At 38.9% G+C, this 19,541-nt stretch overlaps 2 protein-coding genes across 3 annotated transcripts in view; one reads left to right on the top strand and one right to left on the bottom strand.

Moving 5' to 3' along the window:
* The window catches only part of atg3 (autophagy related 3), a gene marked incomplete in the record, with an annotated part of 729,311 nt that overhangs the window by 107,267 nt on the left and 602,503 nt on the right, over positions 1-19,541 (bottom strand).
* Positions 1-19,541, top strand: part of si:dkey-6e2.2 (uncharacterized) — a 32,671-nt gene that overhangs the window by 8,153 nt on the left and 4,977 nt on the right. Inside the window, exons 2-3 of one of the 2 annotated variants that reach the window (XM_017481089.3) lie at positions 9,565-9,838; positions 18,366-18,441. In XM_017481089.3, the coding sequence (XP_017336578.1) occupies positions 9,574-9,838; positions 18,366-18,441 (341 nt within the window). In that variant the 5' untranslated portion in view covers positions 9,565-9,573. Of the gene's footprint in view, positions 1-7,943; positions 9,839-18,365; positions 18,442-19,541 lie in introns of those variants that run through there. The other variant, XM_017481086.3, reaches the window with a different exon arrangement.

Genomic DNA, 19,541 nt, shown 5'->3' with positions numbered 1-19,541 from the left:
GAAGTAGTGGTTGAACAATTTCCTGTTCCTAGTCACCCAGGTGTGCTAAAAAAAAATCAATGGGAATATACTTTAAATATATTTTTCTCATATGAATTCATAGGAGTGCCAATAATTGTTGCACACCTATATTTAACAAAGATTTTTTTAAAAATTAGATGAACCTGTGTTGTGTTTGGAATTTTTATTATCCATGAGAGTGTTTTTGTGAATTTTTTTAACAAAAGATCAAAAGGTTAATATCAATAGACAAATTTTCACAGGCTTCTTTGCTCATATGTACCAAGGGTGCCAATATTAGTGGAGGGCACTGTAGCTAGCTAGCTATCTAGATAGATAGATAGATAGATAGATAGGGTGCCAATACTAGAGTTGAATAGCTCGAGAGATAGATGAAGTGAGTGTCTCTGTTACAGGTACATTGACAGAGTAAAGGCGGGCTCATAAATACAGTGACTCACGGTGACAAAGTGACTGGAGACCATTCATTTCATTTTCAATGAGAGCTGACCACCTCCAACAACATGAACGACAGCAACCGCTGGAGACTAGATGTGGGCATGTCCAGCGATGTGACAAAGTTGAGGAAAGTTCAGTTCAGTTGTATTTGTATAGCAATTTTTACAATAGACATTGTCTCAAAGCAGCTTTACAGAAACATATAAACACAGGATACAGATTTTAAATGTGCGAATTTATCCCACTTGAGCAAGCCGGTGGCAAGGAAAAACTCCCTAAGATGTTTAGAGGAAGAAACCTTGAGAGGAACCCGACTCAGAAGGGAACCCGTCCTCATCTGGGTAACATTGGATTGCTTTGAGACAATGTCTGTTGTAAAAAGCGCTGTACAAATAAAATTGAATTGAACTGAACGGACAGTGTAAAAGTAAAGGAAAGTTCATTATGGTTTAATATGAAGTCTGTTTGGCCTTAGAAGCACCTGTAGTCCCAGCAACCACAGTGAGTGTGTCCATCTGGAATTGGAGTAGATGAGAGCTCCATCCAGAGGTAGGGCATCCGAATGGATCAGGCAGGTCCAGAGAGCAGAGAGGATCAGGCTCTCTAGTTTCTCCATAAAATCGTGCGTGGCTCGACAGAGGGAGAGAGGAGACTCTTAGGACTGTGCTTTGAATAACAAAGTCTAGTCAGGGTAGGCGTGAGTAAACAAATACGTTTTAAATACAACTTAAACACTGAGACTGTGTCTGAGTCCCGAACACTAATAGGAAGACTGATCCATAACTGTGGGGCTCTATAAGAGAAAGCTCTTCCCCCTGCTGTAGCCTTCACTATTCGAGGTACCAACAAATAGCCTGCACCTTTTGATCTAAGTAGGCGTGGCGGATCATAGAAAACCAAAAGGTCGCTTAGATATTGTGACGCGAGACCATTTAGTGCTTTATAGGTTAATAATATTATTTTATAATCAATGCGAGATTTTACTGGGAGCCAATGCAGTGTGGATAAGATCGCGGTGATGTGGGCGTATCTTCTGGTTCTAGTTAGGACTCTAGCAGCTGCATTCTGGACTAACTGGAGTTTGTTTATGCTCCTACTGGAACATCCAGACAGTAAGGCATTACAATATTCTAGCCTAGAGGTGACGAAAGCATGAACTAATATTTCTGCATCATGTAGTGACAATATATTTCTTTTTCTTTTTCAATATATTTCTTGTAATATTATCTACATGAGCATTAAATGATAGGCTGGAGTCAATAATCACTCCAAGGTCTTTTACTGCTGCACATGATGAAACAGAAAGACCATCCAGAGTTACTGTGAGATCAGAAAAATTACTTCTAGCTACACGTGGTCCTAGTACAAGTTCTTCTGTCTTATCAGAATTAAGTAAAAGGAAGTGAGTTAGCATCCAACGTCTAATGTCCTTTACACAATCCTCAACTTTACTAAGCTGCTGTCTGTCCTCTGGCTTCGCTGAAACATACAGCTGCGTATCATCAGCATAACAGTGGAAGCTAATTCCATGTTTACGAATAATTTGACCTAGGGGTAGCATATATAAAGTAGAAAGCAGTGGACCTAAAACAGAACCTTGTGGAACACCAAATTTAACCTCGGTATGTGTGGAGAAATCTCCATTTACATCTACAAACTGATAACGTTCGGTCAGATAGGACCTGAGCCAGGAGAGGACTGTTCCCTTAATACCAACAACATTTTCTAATCTGTCAAGGAGAATAGTGTGATCTATAGTATCAAAAGCTGCACTAAGGTCGAGTAACACAAGCAGCGAGACACAACCCTGATCAGAGGTCAGTAGAAGGTCATTTACTACTTTAACTAACGCTGTCTCTGTGCTATGATGAGGTCTAAGTCCTGACTGATACATTTCATGAATGTTGTTCCTGTGTAAGTACGAGCATAGCTGCTGTGTACAACCGTCTCTAAGATCTTGGAGATGAAGGGGAGATTTGATATTGGTCTATAGCTGGACAGTTGAGAGGAGTCGAGGTCAGGTTTTTTAATCAGGGGTTTAATAACTGCTAGTTTAAGTGATTTAGGTACATAGCCAGTGCTAACGTAAGAACTGATTATATTTAGAAGGAGTTCAATTACTCCAGGATAAATCTGTTTAAACAAACATGAAGGTACAGGATCTAGTATAAGTTGATGTATTTGCTGAAGAGATTATTGAAGCTAGTTCGGTCTCTAAGGGGAGTAAAACATTCTAAACATTGATCTGATATTGCTATATTATCATCTATAGGGTTATTTATAATACTGTCTGGTTTTAATTTAATAGCCTGAATTTCACATCTAATATTTTCAATTTTTATCAATGAAAAAATTCATGAAACTTTACTGTGTTCACTCCCATTGGTAGCATAGAGTGTACGAGATCCATAGCCCCCTGTTCTCGCTAGCAGAAGTAGCGCCATTGCTGCAATTGCCAATTAGCTTAGCTTAGCTTATGGTCTTGGCGCGTTTAAAGCAAAATAATAATAATAATAATGAAACACACTCACTTTTTGTTGCAATCGAGCAATATCCCAGTGTAGCTCCTATCTTGGGTGAAGAGTCCAGCTTGGTGCTGCTTGCCCGTGCAAAATTCGATATTGAACATGCAGCTGCACATGCCGTTCAATAGGGCTAGCTACATGTGTGTATGATTTTCTGATTCTATGGACCAAGCCAAACACTTGGACATGTCATTCATGTCCGTCAGTGATGGTGTGGGAGTTAGGGGGGTTAAAAAGTTCCCATTATTGTCTATAGGGCCGGAATAACACCTTTTCCATACTTTTCCAGTAAAAATTCTGCAACAAAGCATGTATATGCTGGGTCTACTCCCTAAGATGTACGAGGGGATATGTGATACGAGCATTTCAGCAGAACAACGTATGAGCTGTGACACCCGTGTTTTATTCCCCATTGATTCTCTATAGGCCAAAAACGTGCGTTTATTATTTTTTTGTCCGCGGTTCGAACATCGTGAGTCGGATCCCTTATAAAAGTCATAGCACACCTCTCCTCAATAAACTGGTCGATTTGAGCGCTCATTCATCTCCGTAGCACAAATGTTGCGGGATGAGTTACGCATCGAAGTTTTGTCCGGAAGAAGCAAAAATATGAACAGTAACAGTAGTGATGCTTTGCTTCGCAAGCACCACTAACTAGATTTGACATTTTCTGAAGAATGTGAGCGGTTCTTGTCCGTGCAAAATTTGACACCTACATGCAGCTGCACACATGACGTCACTAGAATACCCATAATGAAATTCCCCTGATTGAGCTGAGTGTTTTGATGTCACATGTCTATGTTAAGGTAGGTTTGTGATTCCATTTATTTTGGGGGTGATTGTGCATGTGACGTCACTCAAAAACCCATCATGCATTACTACACGCTGAGCCATCGGGTATTGTCATCCCCCGTAATGCAATTCTCCTCACTGAGCCGATCGTTTTGATTTATGACATGGCTGCAGTAGTTTGGTGATTAGTTTATGGCCTGTTATTTATGGTATAGTTTCTGCTACTGATTTATCAATGAGTTTGTATGGGGGAAATTTCATTCCAGACGAAATTTCACGACACATGCATGGGAATGATGCGAAAAGTAATCGCGCACACACTGAGTAAAACGGGAATAGTTATTTGCCGAATATTCCCTATGGAGATCTAAAACAGTGTCTCTGGTTGCCTGTTTGCTCCTCTAGACTCAGTTTACATTAGTGAGTATTGTGAATTCTAACGGGAAATTCCATGCGACGTGCACGCGGGATCCATTCCCAAATAGAATTTCCTGATTCTCTGGACCAAGCTGAACACTTGGACATTTCATTCATGTCTCTGTCACTGATGATGTGGGTGTTAGGGGATGTCTAATATTTCTGCAGCACAGGGCTAATATCTTTTGGTATATCGTATGATATTTTTTTTATGTTGCAGTTCTTACTGTTAACAAATAGGTAGTGTAGGTATATTTTACCCATTATTATATATTTCACTTGCTGACTAATATACTTAAATAAAATTTAAATGATTTGCATGAGTTGTATTTACAACCTTCCAAAATACTTTTTTTTTTTTTTTTATGATTTTCTACAGTGACTGAGGTTTTGTTGTAGTAAAATTCCAGTTTCCATGACAGTGTAACTCTCATTTACAGAAATAACTATTATTCAAAAAACACAGCTGTAGCTAATTTGACGAATCATTTTAATAGCCAAAACGAAAAATACGGACAGGAAAAGAAAACCTAATTGGGCCCAGGAAGAACAAAGTATTCTTTTGGAGGAATACGGCAAAAGAAAGTCCATTCTCAAAAGCAAATTTAATCCTGCAATAAATGTAGCAAAAAAAAAACAAAAAATGGAAATAACTGAGAACGTTTATTTGCGTTCAATTTGCGTTTATTTGAGAACGTTTACTTGCATTCAAAAGAACAATAATATAGCTGCAAGCAGCGATGGCGGGCCCAAGCACTACGGTACATCGCCACCCGGTGTGTATATGAAAACAATGCATAGTGAAGCGTGTGCTGTAGAGTAACTTGTTTTGTGCTGATGTGTTGAGTTAAGCCCAGGTCTAAGACTTTACAACAGCTTCCAAGTCCATACATACAACTCATATTTGGTGATATAATGTATGAAGGTAAGAAATATATGTTCTCCTTATTAGCCCTTTATTAATTGTAGTGAAGTAATGTGTAGTGGGCTCATGCATTTAAGGGGGTGCAACATAGCCCCCATGACCAAACATACAACACCAAATTGATCTAAATCAGACAATGCACATAGAAGATACGGGAGTCTTCCAGTTTCACTTTTTTGTCATTAATTTAATAATCCCTTGCCATGGCCACACTATTCGACATATCAAAAATCCGTTCACAATTTAGCATCTTCAATGTCTTGGCATAATGTTGACCACATTTGGTAAAAATAACGTGAATCCCCTAGGAGGAGTATTTAAAAGTTCAGAGCCTGCAATTTAAAAAACAAAATCCACATTAAATCCAAAATGACCTACTTCCTGTTGGGCGGAGATAATGACTGTCAATTGGAAAGTTGTCCGGCTTGATGAGAACAATATATGCATGAGTTTGGTTACTGTAGTCAGAACTGACCCCACCACTATAGTCAAAAATTCTAACATTTTCAAACCTGGCTGAGGTTGGAAGGATTCCATGGTGAAAATAGTATTAATGTTTGATTAGCGGTAATGTTTGGTTACCATGGCAACACTATTTAAGATATCAAAAATCCTTTCACAATTTTACATAATGTTGACCAAGTTTGGTGACAATCACTTGAATCCCCTAGGAAGAGTATTTAAATGTTCACTGCATGTGCTTTTCACAAAATCCAAAATGGCTGACTTCCTGTTGGGTGGAGCTAATGAATGTTGTTTGGATCCATGAGAACAGTATGTGTTCTGAGTTTCATACATATACCTACAAGTGTGTATGATTTATACACCATGTTTATGTACAGTGTTAAAAGGGGAGTTATAGAGCCCCCCACCACACCCATGTGCTACCCTTTGCCTGGACCTAATGTCAGACATATTTACATTTATTCATTTAGCAGACGCTTTTATCCAAAGCGACTTACAAATGAGAAAATACAAGCAAAGCGATACATCAAGCAGAGAACAATACAAGTAGTGTTACCATACAAGATCTATTAATTGAGTTCCAGAAGAAGCAAAGTACACAGAGTAGATGTGTAAGTGCCAGAGTAAGGGTTTTTTTTTTATTATTTCTTTTTTTCTTTTTCTTTTTTTATGGGTGGGTTAGGTGTTCACAGAAGAGATGGGTCTTTAGCTGTTTCTTGAAGATGGTGACGGATTCTGCGGTCCGGATTGAGGTTGGAAGTTGAGGGACAGTTAGTGTGAAGGTTCTTGAAAGGGACCTTGAGCCACGCTGAATAGGTATTACTAAGCATCGGTTGTTGATTGATCGCAGATTGCGTCAGGGAACATAAGCCTTCAGGAGAGAGTTGAGGTAGGAGGGTGCTGTTCCAGACAAGGTCTTGTAGGTGAGCATCAAGGCCTTGAATTTGATACGGGCGGCTACAGGAAGCCAGTGGAGGGAGATGAAGAGGAGTGTGACATGGGCTCTCTTGGGCTGGTTGAAGACGAGGTGTGCTGCTGCATTCTGACTCATCTGAAGGGGTTTGATAGAGCTAGCTGGTAGACCCGTGAGTAGTGCATTGCAGTAGTCCAGCTTTGAGATGAGAAGAGCCTGGACTAGTATCTGTACAGCCTGTTCAGTGAGATAGGGTCTGATTTTCTTGATGTTGTACAGGATGAACCTACAGGATCATGTAGTTGTTGAAATGTGAAGGTCTGTGAAGGTCAAGCAATAGTCACCCCATGGTTCCTGGCCGTCCTGGTTGGCTTGAGTGTGGATGAGCCGAGCTGTACAGTGAGGTTGTGGTTGATTGAGGGACAGGCTGGGATGAAGAGAAGCTCAGATTTTGCCAGGTTGAGCTTAAGGTGGTGTTCCATCATCCAGACCGAGATGTCCGACAGGCAAGCAGAGATTCATGCAGAGACAGATGGATCGTCAGGGTGGAAGGACAAATAGAGCTGGGTGTCATGAGCATAGCAATGATATGAGAAGCCATGAGACTCAGTATTCAACATATGTGTCGAGTTTCTGAGCATGTTAAAGTCCCCAAAAAAACCCCAAAACCTTGGAATTTTTTTATTTTTATTTTAAAAACAAAGAACGAACCGAAAACTATAGGGCCCTTTTCATCATATTCAAAGTTAGTTAGGGACATCATTGAGGCAGATTGTCTAGTTCTGACTGGAATTTAGGATGGACTAGAAAGGGAGATTGAGCCAGAGGTGGAAGACACAGTGAGCTGACCGTAGCCTTTGGCTATTGCTGGCTAGTAATGATAAGGTATCTCATGCCAACCTAGAGTAAAATTAGACCACTAATCCTATGTCAAATGTAGGCTATACGTGACAACAAAAATATGAGATGCTTATAATAAGCACAGTTCGTTCATCACAATGTTTCCTCATATAGGGGAGAGCGTGCCTTCACCAATAATACAGGAAAATGTTCCCTTTGAAGCAAGAGCCAAGTGAGCATTTATTATGTTTGCATTAAATTCTCGGTTAAATCACTTAACATATGTGTTCCAGAAAACCAAGGGAACCTGCAACTGTTCGGGAAGAATTCATTGAGCAGCAGAAGGAAGTTCTCCAGCTCCAGAAAGAAAAGCTGCAGCTGGAGATAGAGAAATTGGAGAAGGAGAAAGTGAATCAGAACCTGCATAACATACTGCTCAATAATAAGCTAATTCAATTACAAAATGACGAAAAAAATAATGATTACTGTTGAAGAATTAAAATAAATTTAATGACAAACTTTGGAAAAGCCTTGTTGTTGTTGTTATTATTATTATTATTATTATTATTATTATTATTATTATCATCCAAGTGAGTTATCCAAAGAAATTATCCAAATGAGGGGGAAATGATTATTACAATTTGATGATCATTTTAAAGCCTAGTAATGACAGCAATTCCAATAATAATAATAAACGATAATAAATATTTTTATCTCTGCCAGGATATCCATCATTTTGTTGCTGTTGTAACTCTTTGACGAGTTCGTGACAGCCCTCCACAGTCTCATCCTCCTCTACAAGTGCAGGAAATCTCTTTGACATATTAAAAAGAATGACAGAAGCAACGGTAATTTTCCAGACAATGGAACCTGCATTTGAGTTGATGATCCACTCAGTGATGCATCTGCTAGTTGTTAAGGCATTGTTATACCTTTCCTAAACTATTGATAAAATATCAATGCCAAGCTCTCTTTACTGACAGTAGGGTAAACTCCTAATGGGCCATGCGAACATTTTCATACCTGGCTGAGGTTGGAAGGATTCCATGGTGTCAAGGTTGACAGGGTAACCACTTTCTCTGAGCAGTATGACATTGCTGTACACTGCAGCTTCAAAATCTCAAAAACTCCATCTTGCTCTCAGACAAAATTTGTGAGTCGTGAGTGCTTCTAGGCCAACGTGCTACACCGTTTATAATTTTGCAAAGGCAATCACACGCCACCTACACATTTATGGAGTGATGGCTTTTTCTGTTCACATATCGGTCTTCTTGTGTCCGGTGTGCCTGTATCCTAATGTGCCTGTCCCAACATCAGTCACTGCAAATAAGTGGAAAGCTGGCTCTTTTGTTATTTTTTAAACATTTTTTATTTAAAAAAAAAACAACTGTTTTTATGATTTCTTGGAAACTTAGCAGTTTGATTTAGCCACTGGCAGGGCCATAACTAGGGAGTTCTGGACCCCCTGAAAAATGATTGATGTGGGCCCCACCGCAATCCACCCATATCATATATGGTAATATATGGGCATAGAGGCCCACATCTACAGATTATTTTAAAAGTGTAATATCGTATCACTTTGACAGTCTATTTACTTGTAACTTGAACAAACTGATCAAATAATATTATTTTACTAATCAAATAAAAAAGTACCAGTAATATAATAAAAAGCCTTTATAATCAGTCTGGTATCTAACAGCTGAAGTAAACATTCAGAAATTGAGAAGAATGCAGTCAAATAAAACCATATAAATGACTTATTGTCTTAATTTCTTTATGAAAATAATATTCTACTGCATAATACATTATTTAAAGTGCACCTATTATGTTTCTTCAAATATTACCTTTCATGTAGTGTGTTATGTAGCTGTTTGTGATTGTAAAAATTCTGCAACGTTTCAAAAATCAAAGCGCACGGCAGAGAGTTATTGACTCCCAAACGAAGGAACTGATTCTGAACAGCTGAAACGAGTCGTTAGTGATTCCAGACTTACTTCCTGTACTAACCTACGTAAGTTTGTAACATTAAGCTACCTTCACTCGTTTCCTAAATAGAGGATAAAACATCAAAGCTATACTTATTAGGAGCAAATAAAATAATTTGTGTAATAGAAACTTATAGCACTCATGCAGCGTTGAGGGTAAGCATAACCACAATGTGTTATGGTTATTTATTTGATTAACTACGTATGTATTGCACATTGAAAATCTGCCTACGTTTACTACAGGAAACACTGATGAGGCCCAGAAAGCCTAACTGGTCTACAGAGCAAAAGCTCCTGTTGGTGCAGTTAGTGAAAGCCAGGAGAGAAGGTCTACTGACTGGCAGGCATTCTTGCCGAGAGACAGCGACCAACCGGAGATGGGCATGGGATGAGATTGCAGAGGAAATCTCCAATGCCCACCCTGATGTTCCCCGTACGGGAAAGGAGTGTGAGAGACACTGGTTTATAGAGCAAGCCAAAGCCAGAGATGCTCTGGTAACCCAAAAGTCACCTACAGGTATGAAAGTAGCATGTGTATGTTTTTGTGTCAGCACCAGAATGGCCACACTTGTAATGATAGGGGACTGAACAGTACCACTGATCAGGAACCATCTAGAGCCTCAAAATCATATATGCATTTAGAGATTGGTACAAGAAAATTAAAGATGCATACATGAGGCATATCAGTGACTTCCATAGTTATTGGTACCTTACATATATATATTTTTTTTATGATTGTATAAAATGAACATTACGTTCTCATTCGAATCTTAGAAATCTTCTTGAAAACCTATATTATTGTTTTTTTCTTGAAAAATATCATTTTTCATTTGCTTTCAGTCCAAAGATGATGTTTCCTTTAACCATGTCCTGTCTCCCTGGGGCATAAATATGAAGTTGCATATAAGTAAAATTCCTTCTGTGGGGAAGGAATCCACAGATCCACAGATAATCCACAGATTACTTGAAATTAACAATAAATTATGAATCTGCATACAGACCCCAGATCAGTGTATATAGGTGTTTGGGTATGATTAGAAAGCTTGAAATGATGGCCATACTTAGGAAACCAGTGCACCAGATCTTAAATGCCTGTGATCCAAGACTGGCCAGTAGTTTCCCTCATGTGGATAGCACAGTAGGATCATTGGTGTTGTGACAATCATGGCTTAAATGAAGCAAAGGTAAAGAGTAAATCTCTGAGGGAAGTTCTCCTTAATTTGCGGCTGAGAGATCAACAATTAACCCGAGAAAACTCCATCAAACTTCTCTTACTTTTTATGAAGATCAATGCAAACATACTTCTCTACTGGTTATACAGGACAAAGAATCTACTGTAGTTGGATGGTACGAGAAATAAGAATTCTACCTTGAGCCCAGTTGTTTGTTCCAAGAATTGCTTTTTTGTTTTAGCATAATGAACATCTTGCCATTTCTTATCTAAGAACCGGCATTGAACAGGGTTCTGTCTAACACAACATATGAGTAAAATGCACAGATCATACTTTTCTACTTTTTTCTTACTATAGTTCAATCAAACTACAAGTAGTTAACTCTCCATAACATAACAACTATCAACCAGGGAGGGTGTAGGATAGCACATGCTTCTTCCAAGATGTGTACAGCTACCCTCCGCATCTTTTTGAATTGCTGCTCATGCTGTGTCACATAAGACCCTGTCTTATGGAAAATGAAAATCTGATATGTGCGCAGGAACTCTCGAATGCCTGTGATCGGCTAGTTTCTCTGTGATTGACGGAGGAGAGACAGTAATCACATCCCTCCCACCCTGAGAACATGACTAATTTTGTTCTTTTGCCTCCCCGCTATGGATGGCTGTGACATCGTCTAGATTCGAACTTGCCATCTCCCAACAATAGGGCAAACGCTTTTTTGTTGCACAACAGGAGCCTCAATAGGGCTAATGAATGACTGTAATAACGGGTAACTTTCCATTGTCTGGGTAGGACAGGTACTACTTCCTGCTGATATAGTGCACATGCCTTTGTTTTAAATGTAGATAGATCTGTGAATAGAACATAAAAGGAGCATAGGCCTGGATTTTGTCTTGCTTCTTCTACCAATATGTGTCTTTTGTTCAGTGTCACTACTTTAGAGTGCACTTGTCCTATCTAGTTTTGTAACACCCTGTTAGGCTGGCTACTCAGACTTTAATTTCTGTAAATGGTAAATTACAATTCCAAATTCCGACTCGGTGTAATGTCCAGGGAAATGAGTTATATGCCACCTGTGAAGATAATAATGAAAGGCTTCTGAAATGAATTCCCCCCTTATGTTATAAAGCAAAAAATTTGGTCTTCTGGGCCAGATTCCTTTCTCTAGCCTGTTCTCTTTTTCTCTTTCTGATTGTTCTGGTTCCCATGCAGCTTAGAGTGAGCATACAGTGGCCAGCAGTGAAAGGCTATTAATGCACATCACCTATTGTCTTTACTTTGTTCCTGTCTGTTTAGGTTGTCTTATCTAACTGAAGTGGCTATTGTTCTAGTCAGACCGTTGGACTAATTGTTCCGGAAGGTTTTACTGATCAACAAAGATGAGTGAGTCCAGAGGTTGATGCTACATATGTTTACTAGGTCCCTTTTACACTAGATACAGTTGCTTTGCTTGTACTCAAAGCCTCGATGTTCAAATTTTGTCGGCAGCTAACAGTATTTTGTGAACCCTTTAGATTTTTCTATATATCTGCATTAATATGACCTAAAACATCAGATTTCCTAAAAGTAGGCAAAGAGATCCCTGTTAAACAAATGAAATGAGACAAAAATATTATACTTGGTCATTCATTTATTGAGGAAAATTAGCCAAAATGTCATATCTGTTAGTATGTGAACTAGGATTAGCAGTTAATTTGAAGTTGAAAATCGAGGCCGGTAATTTCAGGTGTTGTATTATGGCACGAACAAAGGCAATTTCTGAGGATCACAGAAAAAGAATTGATGCTAATCAGGCTGGAAAAGGTTACAAAACCATCTATAAAGAGTTTGGACTCCACCAATCCACAGGCAGACAGATTGTGTACAAATTGAAGAAAATTCAAGACCATTGTGGCCCTCTACTGGAGTGGCCTGTCAACAAAGATCACTCCAAGAGCAAGACGTGTAATAGTCCACAAGGTTACAAAAGAACCCAGAGTAACTTCAACTCTTACACTGGCTAATGTTAATGTACATGAGTCCACCATCAGGAGAACACTGAACTACAATGTTGGGAGAACAATGCATGGAGAAAGCCACTGCTCTCCAAAAAGAACATTGCTGCCCATTTGCAGTATGCTGAAGATCACGTGGACAAGCCAGAAGGTTATTGGAAAAAGGTTTTGTGGACAGATGAGACCAAAATAGAACTTTTTTTTTTTATGAACAGTGTTATGTTTGGAAAAAGGAAAACACTGCATACCCACGTAAGAACCTTATCCCATCTGTGACACATGCTGGTGGTAGTATCATGGTTTGGGCCTGTTTTGCTGCATCTGGGCCAGGACGGCTTGCTATCATTGATGAAACAATGAATTCTGAAATATCCCGGCGAATTCTAAAGGAAAATGTCAGGATATCGGTCATGAGCCGAATCTCAAGAAAAAGTGGGTCATGCAGCAAGACAACGACCGTAAACATGCGAGTCGTTCTATCAAATAAAGTTAACATTTTTGAATGGCCAAGTCAAAGTCCTGACCTTAATCCAATAGAAATGTTGTGGAAGGACCTGAAGCAAGCAGATCATGTGAGAAAACCCACCAACATCCCAGAGTTAAAGCTGTTCTGTACTTAGTGCAGGACTGATCACCAGTTACCGGAAATGTTTAGTTGCAGTTATTGTTGCACAAGAGGGTCACACCAGATACTGAAAGGTTCACATACATATCTGTGAGTGCCAAAAGTAATATTGGATAATTTTCCTCAATAAAAAAGTGACCAAGTGTTATATTTTTGTCTCATTTGTTTAATTGGTTTCTCTGTATCTTCTTAAAATCAGACGATGTTTTCGGTCATATTTAGGCAGAAAGATAGAATATACCACTGTAACTGTGATGTATATTTACCTCCTCAAAACAGTGAACTCTATGGACAGTGATCTAGTTTTAGCAAGCTAATTTGTCTGTATGTTGATTGATCTAAAGCTAATACTTGTATATACAGCATAACGTACTTAAAGATGAGAAGTGCTACTTTGTTTATTGCTCATGTTGACATCACTTGCTGAACTTGGAGGGTTGAAGAGACCATCCCAAGTTCACAAGTACAACCGTAGAACATTTTTGCATTGGGATGTGTACGCAGGTGTCCCTCTTAAAGATACAGACTGCAGTAGGAGTGGTCAAAAAAGTTCAGGTGTTACGCCACGGCCAGCAGAGGGCACTGCGGTACGGCCGCTGACTGGTCACGTGACTCATTTGTTTTCCTTTACTTCCTGTTTGGAGATTAATCTAAGTCTGATTTGCCCCAGGTGTTAATGTTTTGGTTTAATTAAGTTTGTTATTTAAACCCCCCGGGTGACTGCGCACATCGCGCAGTATTATAGTTGGTTTACGTTCAGCAAGTGAAGGAAGTACAACGGTATGTGCTAACGTGTAGCATGCTAGCGGTCGTAGCTAAATGTCCAGAGTTTGCATAATCAGTAGAGACCGCGCTCCCTATGTTAGTTTGTTTATCTGGTTTAAGTAATAAAGACTGTGACCTGCACCTGCATCCGCCTCCAGTCTCGTTTCGTAACATCAGGAAGGGCTGCTAAAACCTAAAAAAAAAAAAAAACAAACCCTGAGAGCCCCACATACTGCAAAATTACACAACAAACTGCATCATCTTGCTTTCCATAGCAGTCACACAAGGAAAGCTCGAGCGACTGTACCTAAACAGTCTGTCTAGTAGCTAATTAATCTTCATGTGTCAGGGTTAGAACTATGGTCCGAAACAAAACAAAGCGTGCGAGTTTGTGACATGACACAAAAATTGTGGCACAATTTTAAATGCGTCAAATATGATAGATACGAATAGAAGGTTCAAGTACCCATGTCTTCAAAGACCAATAAGGAAGTGTTAATGCCATGTTTCATTTTTAACATACTTCAAAACGTTTCTTCTAGGAATCTACTCGCCTCATGACTTAGGGCCAGAATTAACTCGCTGCCTGTGGTGAGCAGGTTTGCTACTTAGTGGAATCTAAACAGGTTAAAATAAACTAATAAATGCATAATTGATAAACTAATATTCACAAATACATTTTTTCGTGATATTCTATAAAATATTCATCCTCAAATTTCCTACAATTGTAAGAAAACACATTGAAAATGTAGAAAAATCTGTTCCAAAGTAACATAACGCTTTTAAAGAACTGTATATATGTGCCGTGGATATTAAAAATAAATAAATTAGAAACATTTGGGGCAGGGGGGAAATAAAAAATGGTAGGTTGCATAAGTTCAATTCCATTCAGTTTTATTTGTATAGTGCTTATAACATTGGACATTGTCACAAAGTAGCTTTACCGAAATATATAAATTCCAGATATAAATGTGTCCTTAATGAGCAAGCCATAGGTGTTGATGGCAAGGAAAAACTCCCTGAGACAACATGAGGAAGAAACCTTGAGAGAAACCAGAATCACCCACATCTGGGTGACACCGGATAGTGTGATTATAAATAATTTCCCTTTTATTACTGTATACTTTATAATCAAAAAGTGAAACTGACTACGTTTATATGAACAGCAGTAATCTAATTATTGACCTTACTCTGATTAAGATAATAATGTGATTAAGGTGTTTACATGAGTCGCTTTTAGAATACTCCTGTCATGTTCCCGTTTTACGTTATAGATCATAATTAGATGAACAGCCCGCGTCATTACGTCACCGCGCCACGCCGTCTGACGTCCCTCCAGAATTTCACATATCAACATACAGTTCGTCTTCGTTATGGAACCGTATACAGTTTTGGGTGTTTTTATAAAAAATAATTTACGAACGTTTCAAGTGCGGTTAATTATTTGTCGTGCTGTACGTGCAAATAGACGACTTCTTGAAGCCGTGGGCTGCGTCTCAAACCGCGTACTTACCGTCTATATAGTAGCTGAGATGCATGTATTTCATGTACTATATAGTAGGTAAGTACACGGTTTGGGATGCAGCCGTGCTCTCTTGTTTGCCGTGAAACGGTTGAGCGCTGCCGTGTGTGATCGTGTCCTGTCGCAAAATGCGGTGAAAACTCACGACATTAATAGTGTGATTAAGGTGCTTACATGTCACTACTACACGTCCATAATGCGACTAAAACAGGAGTAACCCACCTGTCTTAATTAGATTTGTGTATGACTTTAACCGGACTAAGGTAAGTAAAAATGGCTGTTTACATGGTAGTTTCTTAATCACAGTATCGTCTTAATTGGGTTAATAGTGGATTATTGTTGTCCATGTAAACACACTGATTGTGTAACCAGGAACTTTTAAGCTTGTGATCATCTTATGAATATGGGCATCAGAGTCATTTCTGAAGGCATTATAGTTTTCACTTGACGTCTGTTTTGTTGAAGATCAATCAGATGTTCAATGATAGAGACAATAAGTGTGTACACCCCTTAACTAATACATTATTAGAGCAAATTATGTTTGTAATACAGCACTCAGTCTTTTTTTGGTCTACCAACATCTTGATTAGATTAGATTAGATTAGCCTTTATTGTCTCCGTTAGGAGAAATTTATCTTGGGCACTTGAGAGAATATAGTTGATGTTACAATGCATATACAATCAAACTGCAATTGACATACAATTACACCCAAATCTGTATAAACAACAAAACATGCTCACTATTAAACAACCAAACATACACATAACATATACAATTTCCATACATCGATTATTGCACAAATGCCCTTCACCTGATTTTACCCAAATACGATATACTTAAATATTGCACATATACCCTATGTCACGTCTCGAGACGTAACGAAGACAGGACGGATGCAATTGCAGTTTGACAGTTTTATTAATGAGAGACACAGGCAGGTAAATCCAAATCGTAATCCACAAACGTAAGCCAGAAACATGCAAAGGTCAGGCGATCGGCAAACAGACATCAACTGGGTAAGGCGGGAATCGATGTCGTGGTCACGGAAAACAGGGTGGAGAAACAAAACGAGAAACATAAACTATCACTACTAACTGGGAGCGGAAAAACCAGCGTGAACTAACCAGACTAATCTAAGGTTTAATGTAACTAATTCTAACAAGGCACATAACATGGGCGAAGACTTTCTCTAACGAATGATATCTAATCTAATCTAATCTACTATAATATTCCGTGCCGTGTGCTGGGAGGTGCGCAGTATATATACACACATGATCATCAATTGCTGACGGCTGACACCAATCTAGACACACGTGAAATAACAGCCAATGGCAGAACAGGGAGGAGACATAACAGAAACATAACAAAAAGCACGTGTCTAATGTACACAATGTCACAATTGTCAACAAACGAAAAGCAGGTGTTTGTGCACCTTGCTCGTGCACACGCGCCCACATGCTCTCCAGCCCGCTGCTTAAAGGGGAAACCGTGACACCCTACACCAAGACATACACCATATGATCTGAGTTTGATGGACAAGTTACCAAACCATATTGTGATACCATTATGAATAATGGATTAAATGGCTGACCTACAAATCAATAACATAGTACCTTTATCTACTCCACGGACCCTATGCCTTCTCAAGTAATGCAAACGCTGACTGACTGGTCTTGAAGCATACTCCACTTGATGAGCCCATTTCAACTGAAAATCAAAATGAATCCCTAAATCATTATATGTTGTTACCTGCTCAGCTTTCTCCCCATGGACTGAAATTGCACTGTGGTCACCAACAGACCTGGGATCATTTCTTTGTTAAAAAAAATAATAAAAAATTAACATCAGGTTGTGCTGCTCGCAGATTGGTCAATTTTATTCTACTCTTCCTTGCAAAAATGCTCCAGATCTATCAAATTGTGAGGGGATCTTCTGTGCACAGTCCTCTTCACATAATTCCACAGATAGTAGTAGTCAGTGCATTCATGTATGCTAGGTGCCAAACGCATCCCCAAGTAATTACTTTCTCACTGGAACGTAATCAGATTTTACATCCTTATACCTTCTTGTCAAACACAGTCTGCTAATTTAGTTCATTCTCTCGTGCAAAACATCTTTTCATAAAACCACCAACTTCATGCAGTGCATTTGTTCTGGTGTGGCCCCATGCAGCTTAATTTTGTCCTGTAATTTTGTCACCCAAAATAATTCATACCTTGAAAAATGATCTCCATCAAAAAAAAAAGAAAAGTGTGCTTTCTCCCCTCAGAGATTTGTGACCGTCAGTCACAGGCTTAATACATGGCATGAATAACGTGAAAAAAAGTTAGGGGGACAGAATCACGCCTGCAAATGTTCCAGCATACAATGAAAACGTTTCATTAAACATTAAGTACAAACTTCATACTTCATCAGATAAGGTTAAAACCCAACATAAGTAGTTTTCTAGTTTTCATAAGCACATTTTCTATTGCTTATTTAAATAGTGTTTTACAGTGGTAATGTAGGCCTTACGTAGGATGTACAGTGTTATACCCTATGTAGTGAGCAAATAGTGAAGGGAAGCTAATTAGGATTCAGCTTCACTTCAAGGTTTTGGAAGTAACTTGCTTGTATTGCTGGCTTCTATAGCTTATAATGTTATGCTAAAGAGAATGAATTCCACCCACTAATCTAGTAAGCATTCACCCAGTTTGAAAGCTGAGGCACACTTACAAATAAACCCAAGTACCTGTCAGGCTGGCCAATAAAAAGTCTTTCACTGCTAATGATTTGGAGCATTAGCACACTCAGCACAACATGAAAGCAGCGCCACCCTCAGATCATTACAGTGTTTGATGAGTTGCTTTGTAGCAGTGGTTCCAATTGAAATCTGCTTAATGAATTTCTAAACGTTCATGACTACAATAAGTAAATGTCTCCTTTTGATGTGAATGTGTGGATGTATATTTTTTTGTTGCAGAACATATCAATCCAGTGACCAAACTAGTGCTGGAAATCCTCAGACTACAGAGAAAGAACACAGAGTTTAGAGACAGGTAACTCTCCTAGGAAACACTTAAGCTCTTGCTTTTTGTTCCCTTTCTTTGTTTTGGTTCAAAAATGTACGATTTTAAACGAAGCCCCAGGTACTTATGTTAGCTCTCTTGGTTAGCAACCCAGCCTTCATCGCTCACTATAACTACGCTATAGTCATGGGAAAAAGAAAGTACACCCTCCTTCAGTTCTATGAATAACAATTTTGTGGTCCTCACCAACTTCTGTAAACAAACAAATAACCTCAGGTGACAAAAGAAAACACAATAGATTTCAGTATGTAGTCATTTTTTCCCCAAAAAGTAAACCAGCATTCAGAAACCAGGTGGGGGAAAATGAGTACTCCCTATAATTCAGTAACATGTCGAACCACCTTTAGCAACAATAACTTGAAGTAAATTTTTATCAGTCTCTCACATTATTTTGCATATATTCTGGCCCATTCTTATTACATTCTTCATTTCATTGATGTTTGAGGGCATTCATTTTTGCACAGCTCTCTTAAGATCACACCACAGCATCTCAATGGGGTTAAGGTCTGGACTTTGAATTGGCCACTCCAGCACATTTTTTTTCTTCTTTAGCCATTCAGTTGTTGATTTGCTGGTGTCCTTGAGATCATTGTCCTGTTGTGTGACCGAGTTTCGTTCTAGCTTAAGCTGCTGGACAGATGGCCTCAAATTTGTGTAAAGAATATTCTGGTATTATGTGGAGTTCATCATTGTCTCAGTGACTGCAAATTTCCCAGATGCTATGGCTACAAAACAAGCCCAAATCATCACCCCTCCACCACCATGCTTGACAGTTGGCATGAGGTGTTTGTGATGATATGCTTGATGAAACAACATCTATGCCTGGGCCTCATCAGTACAAAGGATCTTGTTCCAGAACTTTTGTGGTTTGTTCAGATGCAATTTTGCAAGCCTAAGTTGTGCTGCCATATTCTTTTTGGAGAGTAGGGGCTTTTCCCTGACTACCCTCCCATGAAAGCCATACTTGTTCGATCTTTTGGTGGTTGTGTTGTCCTGAACATAAACATTTAATGTAGGTCAGATGATGTAGTTCTAGGTTTTTTGATTGTCTCTGAGCATTAAACCGTCTG

This window comes from Ictalurus punctatus, chromosome 12 (genome assembly GCF_001660625.3).
Source record: "Ictalurus punctatus breed USDA103 chromosome 12, Coco_2.0, whole genome shotgun sequence".
Classification (NCBI taxonomy): domain Eukaryota; kingdom Metazoa; phylum Chordata; class Actinopteri; order Siluriformes; family Ictaluridae; genus Ictalurus; species Ictalurus punctatus.
This window is presented reverse-complemented; position numbering and strand designations above follow the sequence as displayed.